Consider the following 10,406-nt stretch of genomic DNA (forward strand, 5'->3'; position numbering starts at 1 on the left):
CCGAAGTAGTTAACGCGACGCTCACGTGAAGCTGCATATTCGAATTTGAGTCCCAGTCCAGCTCAAATTTTCATGTGTCACAAACAAATGTTGCAGCTGAAGTCCACTTGTACACGCTGTTGCGAATACGTTTCATCTGTTCTTTCACAAGGGAAAGATAGATCATTGTTGTACTTAGTGGAGAAAAAAAACCTAATAATATGCACAGGGCATGATAGGAAAGGTAAAATTGAGTAAAATTCTCCACGTACCCGTAATTCTAAGATGCCTTATTGTCATGCAACGGTCATGAAGCAACAGTCAATCAGCGACCATAGTGCGGAACTTTGTATGGTAAGAAAATATCTTTTGCTAGATTAATTATTCCGTTCACAACGTCAATTTTACAACGATGTCAGAGGCAAGAATTTCGAGCACTTCATATTAAAACAATGATTGAAAACCCGAGTGATTTAAACTTTATTAGTTGCGACAATTACTAATCTACTGTAAATATTACAGTAAAAGAGGATTCATGACTATCATTGACTGTGCATCTGACGACATAATCTGTAGATAATTTAATTACTAATTAGGCTCTTTAGCGTAATAAGTATTAGCTGGAAAATTGTTGTTTAAAGGCACATTCCGTTCCTTCGTTCTTGTCTCTAATGGGCCGTGGTTTTCTCGACATTGCTGGCAAACGATGTATGTAGAATCTATGGCGATCAGCAAACGTTTGTTCAATTCAGCCTCTAGTACCTTGCGCTGACCTTATCAGGTTGTTTTCCAGCACCCTATATTATAACCAGGTTTTTATAGTGTTATCACGAACAACTAAACTTCAACGGAAGTATGAAATCGATAATATACACGTCGGAGTTAACCTCTGTTAAATATGGTCAAACCAGAGCGTTAGCTAAATTATTTAGATCTAAAAGTTATTACACTGGAAGCAGGAATCAAGATAGAAAGGTAAATTGGTACATGTAGCACAAAAAATGTGATGAAGTTCATGACACTTTTGTGTGAAGGAATTAAACGTAGCTGGAATATTGACGGTGGTGATTGCTACTAGGAATGAATGGATGGTGTTATGTGTAACTCGAAGCATTTACTTGACCCTATGTTCTAGCAATACAACTTTCAGTGTCTAAGCAAACGAAAATTCCTTGGTCTGTAAAACTCATATTAAGCACGGTTTATCATGCATAGAATACGTTCGATTGGAACCTTGTCAGGGATTATAGATCTGTATCACTTTCGTGTAGGCCTGAAAAAACGAGGAGTTTGGCACAAAGTCAAAAATATTGAAACAAATAGTTTTCGTGTTGATCAGAACCTAGACGCATGTGTTTGTGAGTTGTTACTGCAGAATGTTTCTCTGATAATTGTAACAGATCTACTTGGAAACTTTCAGCTATTTATGAGAATTGTAGATGCATTACCAAATGGTGTAATACTGTAGCTTGCACAGTGGACTTGCATTCGGGAGGACGACGGTTCAAACCCACGTCCGGCCACATTGATTTAGGTTTTCCATGATTTCTCTAAGTCGTTTATGGAAAATACCTGGCTGACCGCTTTCCTTCTCCATCCTTCCCTAATCGGAGATTGTGTTCCGTCTCTAACGACCTCGCTGTCGACGGGACGTTCAACACTTCTCCTCCTCCTCTAGATGCATTATTGTCCTACATAAGAAGAAACAGTTAGTAGTTTGTTGATATTTCTGTGTAGATTTCTTAAAAGATACAAACAGGAAAATGAACTAGAATTATTGTTTAGGCGATTGTCTAATTTCAGTTGTCAATTTTCCAACTTGTGTGCATCAAAATAGTAGTACACTGATTGTAACATCTTTATAGATAGTGCTCAGGTGAAACAATTAATGTGTACCCAATTGGTAATGGACTATCTGATAATGATGGACAGTTAATGGAAATATGCAGTGTGGCACCTTACAACCCGGTGGCAGGTTCATACTAAGCAGTGAAGCTTATTAATGAGAACAGGCTCCAATGTTTCGGGAGTATGCTGAAAGTGCCGGTATGAGATGAAGTATATGTAGATAGAGATGCTAATTTCAGATTCAGTTCATTCCATTCTGAATTTGTGTCAATATTTGAAAGCTGAAATCCTAGAGATTTATCCAGAGGATCCATTAAAAAACAAGTAAGCCGTGGATAACTAAGGGAATTAAAATTTCATCTACGGAAAGAGGGAGATATGTGAAGCTCAGAGTAATTAAAGATCGGACATCACTTGCAGATTACAAAAAAATGCTGTGGTGTTTTAAGGAAACTCATTAAAGTGTGACCGAGCGAGGTGGCGCAGTGGTTAGCACAATGACTCGCATTCGGGAGGACGACGGTTCAATCCCGCGTCCGGCCATCCTGATTTAGGTTTTCCGTAATTTCCCTAAATCGCTCCAGGCAAATGCCGGGATGGTTCCTTTGAAAGGGCGCGGCCGACTTCCTTACCCTTCCTTCCCTAATCCGATGAGGCCGATGACCTCGCTGTTTGGTCTCTTCCCCCAAACAACCCAACCCAACCCATTAAAGTGTTCGCACGTATTGCATGTCCTGAAGAAATAAATACAGCAGATCTAAAGACTGAAGCCCTATGGGACATTGTCAGACGAGAAAAAGGACAGCTAGTGAATATACAAAATTCCATAACAATTAAGGTAAACGAAAATTTGGTGAATGATGATTCACAAATTGCAAGTACTTGTAACAATCACGCAACCTGAAGCAACTAGAAGTAGCATAGACATCCTTCGCTGAAATTAATACAGTCATAAAAATGGTAGAAAAAAGTCCCTCGCGTGGTTGATGGAATTTAAAATAGAATTCTGAGAAGTTGTTCCAAGTTAATAAGTAATGTCCGTAGTGATATACGCAATGCGTCACTGGAACAGGGAGTTTTTTTCAGACAGTACAAAACATTCAATTATTAAACCAATTAATAAGAAAGGTATCGAGACAGATGCAAACAATTATCGTCAATCTCCTTATTGACATCTTTTTCCAAAATATTCGTAATATACTCAATAATGTATTGCCAGTTGGTAGTTTTTGTCATTTCTCTAAGGCATTTGACTGTGTAGATCATGTTACTCTCTCAGAAAAAGTCGGGTTTTATGGAACTGATGCCTTCGCACACATTTGGTTAGAATCATACTTGACAAACAGAATGCCGAAGGGTGTGCTGAATAATTCAGACAATGTCGAAAGTGTAGATAGTTTTTGTGACTGGGGTAGAATCACAAAGCGAGTGCTAGATAGTTCAATTTTGTGTCAACTCTTATTCCTTACGTGTGAATGCCCTTCCACTTAACATTGAAGAAGCAAAATTGGTCCTTTTTGCAGACGCTATTAGTGTTATAATAAATCTTATTAGAGCAAAAGCAGCAAAAGAAATGGTAAAAGATATTTTCCAAAGAATGATTAAGTGGTCCTCTGCGAATGGACTCTCTCTAAATTTTGAAAAAAAGAAAAAAAAAACAGGCTACATTCAGTTCTGTACAAAAAATACAGTCATACCATCAACTAATGTAGCACATGAACAGGAATCAGTAAATAGAGTAGAATATTCCAGATTTTTGAGTGTATGTATTATAAAAACTACAAATGGAAGAAGCATATTACAGACCCTCTCAAATAATTATTTTCAGCAGCTACTTTTCTTCGTGTAATTGCTAACCTTGGAAACAAACGAGTTAACCTCCAAACATATTTAGCATACTTCCCCTCTGTAATGTGCAACTGAATAATTTTTGGGGCAACTCATCATTTAGAAATAAAGTATTGGCTGCACAAAAGCGAACAGTAAGAACAGTGTGTAGCGTTCATCCACAGACATCATGTGGATACGTCTGCAAGGAGCTGGGCATTATAATTGGATTATCACAATACACATATTCGCTGATGAAATTCATCATAAATGATTCATTACAATTTCAGAAGAACAGTGATGTACATACCTACAGGAGGAAAAATGACCCTCTGTTAAAGCTATCAGTGTCTCAGAGGAGTTCAACATGGTAACAATAAAAATTTCTCATCTTTTGCCCAAAAACATAAAATGTCTGACATGCAGTGAAGCAAGTTTTAAATCTAATTTAAAATCATTTCTCCTGAACGGATCGTTCTATTCCAGTGACGAATTTCTACTACAAAACTGGTATCCAGTACAAGAAGAAATTTATTTTTAGTGTAGTTGCATGAGTAGCAATAAAATAATTTGTTCATTAAGGTTAACACTGATCATGCATACATATTGTGTAAACTACCTCGTTCCGCATCATTTCGATGAAAGAATCATTGAAATGATCTGTAGAACATGTAACTAACTAAAAAATCCAAGGCTCAATACCATTATTCTCTTGAATTTCTTTGAATCACCCTGTTACATTATACCACAAATCTATATTTTGGAGCAATAAGTCAGCATTCAGCAAATTTTGTTATTATTTGGGATTAGATCCTAATATACGTACATTTTCTTCTTACCAAATTTAAGAGTAGAACGAAATTGGAGCCTCTATTCCAGTAGTCGATCCAGAAAAAATTATAAAGTTCTTATTTAAATAACATCTTATTCTCCAGAAGATCTCACGAAATATCTCTGTGGTCTATTACGACACCGACCGTAAGTTTGTGAACGAACACTTCTATACTAACCAGTGAAAATTTCTACCAGTACCACTTAATTAAGACTACGTGTGTTGGCTGAAGTTCTGGTTCAGATGTCAATTTTCCGCAAACAACTTAACAAGCTATATCTTACGTTTTTTGAACTGGCAGCATGCTGAGATTCAAGAAGCTCAAAGGTTTTGTCAATGATCGTACACATCTACAGGCTTGAAATATCGATTAACTTTTGATATATCTCAATACGTTGCCTAAGAATATGAACTGTGAACGTGCTAGTAAATTAATGTGCTCTCCTGCATTGACTAGAAGGCACCCGACTGACGTTTGTAACATTCATGTGGGAACACCAAAGGAAACTTTAGCGGCCATAAGCCAACTCCATTATCAGAGATCATATTTTATCATTGCCTTTACGATTACAGTATGTACTGGCTATTATGAGCTGCTCGTCTAACGTAACGACCTGCGCGCAACTTAGAAAGACAGGAAGCTGAACTAGACCCGGATCGAATGGCTCGACTGATTAACGACAGTGGCCGGTGCACCGAGCAGTATCAGTGTGATTTTCAGGCCGGTTCCGACGCTATATAATTAGATTTTCTATCTCCACCTATTTATGAATTTATATTGTATTTTAATCCTTCCTCCAGCTGCTGTATTTCTTTACTGTTTAACTCTGTGTCAGTAAGGTGCATAATCTTGGGTAGAATTTGTGTGTGCGCGTTTTTCTTGGCCATGTGTAAAGGTATTGTGTTGTGACAAGCTTTTTGAGTTGGTTGATCTTTCTTCTATGAACTGTTTCCATTCTTTGTACAGCAGTTTTTGGGTGCTTTTCCATCTTGTTGACCATATCGGACAAAACTGTCATATTATTAATGATGTGTGCCAGTTGTAGATTTGTCTTATACAACTCGCATTCGGGAGGACGACGGTTAAATCCCGCGTCCGGCCATCCTGATTTAGGTTTTCCGTGATCTCCCTAAATCGCTCTAGGCAACAGCTGAGATGATTCCTTTCAAAGGGCACAGCCAACTTCCTTCCACATCCTTCCCTAATCGGATGAGACCGATGACCTGGCTGTGTGGTCTCTTTCCCCAAACAACCCAACCCTCTTTTTTTTTTTTTTTGTCGTCAGTCTGCTGACTGGTTTGATGCGGCCCGCCACGAATTCCTTTCCTGTGCTAAACTCTTCATCTCAGAGTAGCACTTGCAACCTACGTCCTCAATTATTTGCTTGACGTATTCCAATCTCTGTCTTCCTCTACAGTTTTTGCCCTCTACAGCTCCCTCTAGTACCATGGAAGTCATTCCCTCATGTCTTAGCAGATGTCCTATCATCCTGTCCCTTCTCCTTATCAGTGTTTTCCACATATTCCTTTCCTCTCCGATTCTGCGTAGAACCTCCTCATTCCTTACCTTATCAGTCCACCTAATTTTCAGCATTCGTCTATAGCACCACATCTCAAATGCTTCGATTCTCTTCTGTTCCGGTTTTCCCACAGTCCATGTTTCACTACCATACAATGCTGTACTCCAGACGTACATCCTCAGAAATTTCTTCCTCAAATTAAGGACGGTATTTGATATTAGTAGACTTCTCTTGGCCAGAAATGCCTCTTTTGCCATAGCCAGTCTGCTGTTGATGTCCTCCTTGCTTCGTCCGTCATTGGTTATTTTACTGCCTAGGTAGCAGAATTCCTAAACTTCATTGACTTCGTGACCATCACTCCTGATGTTAAGTTTCTCGCTGTTCTCATTTCTACTACTTCTCATTACCTTCGTCTTTCTCCGATTTACTCTCAAACCATACTGTGTACTCATTAGACTGTTCATTCCGTTCAGCAGATCATTTAATTCTTCTTCACTTTCACTCAGGATAGCAACGTCATCAGCGAATCGTATCATTGATATCCTTTCACCTTGTATTTTAATTCCAATCCTGAACCTTTCTTTTATTTCCATCATTGCTTCCTCGATGTACAGATTGAAGAGTAGGGGCGAAAGGCTCCAGCCTTGTCTTACACCCTTCTTAATACGAGCACTTCGTTCTTGATCGTCCACTCTTATTATTCCCTCTTGGTTGTTGTACATATTGTATATGACCCGTCTCTCCCTATAGCTTACCCCTACTTTTTTCAGAATCTCGAACAGCTTGCACCATTTTATATTGTCGAACGCTTTTTCCAGGTCGACGAATCCTATGAAAGTGTCTTGATTTTTCTTTAGCCTTGCTTCCATTATTAGCCGTAACGTCAGAATTGCCTTTCTCGTCCCTTTACTTTTCCTAAAGCCAAAATGATCGTCACCTAGCGCATTCTCAATTTTCTTTTCCATTCTTCTGTATATTATCTTGTAAGCAGCTTCGATGCATGAGCTGTTAAGATGATTGTGCGATAATTCTCGCACTTGTCAGCTCTTGCCGTCTTCGGAATTGTGTGGATGATGCTTTTCCGAAAGTCAGATGGTATGTCGCCAGACTCATATATTCTACACACCAACGTGAATAGTCGTTTTGATGCCACTTCCCCCAATGATTTTAGAAATTCTGATGGAATGTTATCTATCCCTACTGCCTTATTTGACCGTAAGTCCTCCAAAGCTCTTTTAAATTCCGATTCTAATACTGGATCCCCTATCTCTTCTAAAAGGACTCTTGTTTCTTCTTCTATCACATCAGACAAATCTTCACCCTCATAGAGGCTTTCAATGTATTCTTTCCACCTATCTGCTCTCTCCTCTGCATTTAACAGTGGAATTCCTGTTGCACCCTTAATGTTACCACAGTTGCTTTTAATGTGACCAAAGGTTGTTTTGACTTTCCTGTATGCTGAGTCTGTCCTTCCGACAATCATATCTTTTTCGATGTCTTCACATTTTTCCAGCAGCCATTTCGTCTTAGCTTCCCTGCACTTCCTATTTATTTCATTCATCAGCGACTTGTATTTCTGTATTCCTGATTTTCCCGGAGCATGTTTGTACTTCCTCCTTTCATCAATCAACTGAAGTATTTCTTCTGTTACCCATGGTTTCTTCGCAGCTACCTTCTTTATACCTATCTTTTCCTTCCCAAATTCTGTGATGGCCCTTTTTAGAGATGTCCATTCCTCTTCAACTGTACTGCCTACTGCGCTATTCCTTATTGCTGTATCTATAGCGTCAGAGAACTTAAAACGTATCTCGTCATTCCATAGTACTTCCGTATCCCACTTCTTTGCGTATTGATTCTTCCTTACTAATGTCTTGAACTTCAGCCTACTCTTCATCACTACTATATTGTGATCTGAGTCTATATCTGCTCCTGGGTATGCCTTACAACCCAGTATCTGATTTCGGAATCTCTGACCATGATGTAATCTAATTGAAATCTTCCCGTATCTCCCGCCTTTTCCAAGTATATCTCCTCCTCTTGTGATTCTTGAACAGGGTATTCGCTATTACTGGCTGAAACTTTTTACAGAACTCAATTAGTCTTTCTCCTCTTTCATTCCTTGTCCCAAGCCCATATTCTCCTGCAACCTTTTCTTCTACTCCTTTCCATACAACTGCAATCCAGTCGCCCATGACTATTAGATTTTCGTCCCCTTTACATACTGCATTACCCTTTCAATATCCTCATACACTTCCTCTATCTGTTCATCATCAGCTTGCGACGTCGGCATGTATACCTGAACTATCGTTGTCGGTATTGGTCTGCTGTCGATTCTGATTAGAACAACCCGGTCACTGAACTGTTCACAGTAACACACCCTCTGCCCTACCTTCCTATTCATAACGAATCCTACACCTGTTATACCATTTTCTGCTGCTGTTGATATTACCCGCTACTCGTCTGACCAGAAATCCTTGTCTTCCTTCCACTTCACTTCACTGACCCCTACTATATCTAGATTGAGCCTTTGCATTTCCCTTTTCAGATTTTCTAGTTTCCCTACCACGTTCATGCTTCTGACATTCCACGCCCCGACTCGTAGAACGTTATCCTTTCGTTGATTATTCAATCTTTTTCTCATGGCAGTCCCCTCCCGGATATCCGAATGGGGGACTATTCCGGAATCTTTTGCCAATGGAGAGATCATCATGACACTTCTTCAATTACAGGCCACATGTCCTGTGGATACACGTTACGTGTCTTTAAAGCTGTGGTTTCCATTGCCTTCTGCATCCTCATGTCGTTGATCATTGCTGATTCTTCCGCCTTTAGGGGCAATTTCCCACCCCTAGGACAAGAGAGTGCCCTGAACCTCTATCCGCTCCTCCGCCCTCTCTGACAAGGCTGTTGGCAGAATGAGGCTGACTTCTTATGCCGGAAGTCTTCGGCCGCCAATGCTGATTATTTATCAAAATTTAGGCAGTGGCGTGGATCGAACCCGGGACCGAAGACGTTTTGAGTATGAATCAAAGTCGCTACCCCTAGACCACGGGTGCGATTAGGGATTTGGTTTCGTATTTTAACCAAATTTTCTGGGCAGCATGCATTGCTTTTTGGGCGCTGGGTGAACTTGGCTCTGAGCACTATGGTACTTAACTTCTGAGGTCATCAGTCCCCTAGAACTTAGAACTACTTATACCTAACTAACCTAAGGACATCACACACATCCATGCCCGAGGCAGGATTCGAACCTGCGACCGTAGCGGTCGCGTGGTTCCAGACTGTAGCGCCTAGAACCGCTCGTCCACTGCGGCCGGCTGGGTGAACTGTTTTTAATATACACATTTATATATTTAAATACAAGATCGTTACATTTGCATATGTTGTTCAATTTTATGTGTTGCTGGTTTTATGGATGTTTAGATGAAGTCTTCTGAACTTCGGGTGTAGACGACATGGAAATTCCTGGCGTGGTGTGAATAACAATTATGAACATTACGACGTTGCGTCTGAACGCGGCTTCGTGCCACAAGCACAGTGTCTAAATCTAACCAGCTTAAACTGTCCTAGGAGGCCATGGTCGACAGAGGCGGCGGGTCTGGTTGTAACTGATGGCTGGGCATTGCGCTGCTGCTGTGGACCCTCCATGGATGGCGCTGCAGTTGAAACTGCTAGCTCCATGGCCGGGCAGCGACGTGGACGGTCTCGGCAACTGATAATTGCTCTGTGTGACGCGGGCAAATGATCAGTAGATGCAAACTAGTTCCGAGGAGGCGGTGCCGCCCGTGACGGTACGAGTGCCGGAGGGGCATATGGTCAGTACACCGCTCTCCCGACGGTATGTCAGTTTACGAGACCGGAGCCGCTACATCTCAATCAAGTAGCTCCTCAGTTTGCCTCACAAGGGCTGAGTGCACCCCGTTTGCCAACAGCACTCGGAAGACCGAATGGTCACGCATATAACTGCTAGCCCAGCCCGATAGGGCTTAACTTCGGTGATCTGACGGGAACCGGTGTTACCAAACTCTATCACTGCCCTGCCGAAATGTTAGGTTGGATCACACTTCCAAGTTAATTGTAAAGTAAATTCACTTTTGTAATTCCGGCGGTACCATCATATACTCTCTCAAACAGTCAAATGCCGGCCGCAGTGGCCGAGCGGTTGTAGGTGCTTCAGTCTGGAACCGTGCGACCACTATGGTCGCAGGTTCGAATCCTGCCTGGGGCATGGATGCATGTGCTGTCCTTAGGTTAGTTACGTCTAAGTAGTTCTAAGTTCTAGGGGACTGATGGCCTCAGATGTTAAATCCCATAGCGGTCAGAGCCATTTGAACCATTCGAAACCCTCAAGGTTTAATTTCGTTTCTTCCCCCCCTTCTGCATGCTTCACATTTTATGAC

General features: G+C 40.9%; 1 protein-coding gene across 1 annotated transcript in view; it reads right to left on the reverse strand.

Annotated features, from left to right (window-relative positions):
- LOC126199463 (trypsin alpha-3-like) overlaps positions 1 to 9,687 on the reverse strand; it is a 196,026-nt gene extending 186,339 nt beyond the window's left edge. Inside the window, exon 1 of the mRNA XM_049936383.1 lies at positions 9,559 to 9,687. Coding sequence (XP_049792340.1) covers positions 9,559 to 9,687 — 129 coding nt within the window. The remainder of the gene's footprint in view (positions 1 to 9,558) is intronic.
- Between the last annotated feature and the right edge of the window lie 719 nt (positions 9,688 to 10,406).

This window comes from Schistocerca nitens, chromosome 8, assembly GCF_023898315.1.
Source record: "Schistocerca nitens isolate TAMUIC-IGC-003100 chromosome 8, iqSchNite1.1, whole genome shotgun sequence".
Taxonomy (NCBI): domain Eukaryota; kingdom Metazoa; phylum Arthropoda; class Insecta; order Orthoptera; family Acrididae; genus Schistocerca; species Schistocerca nitens.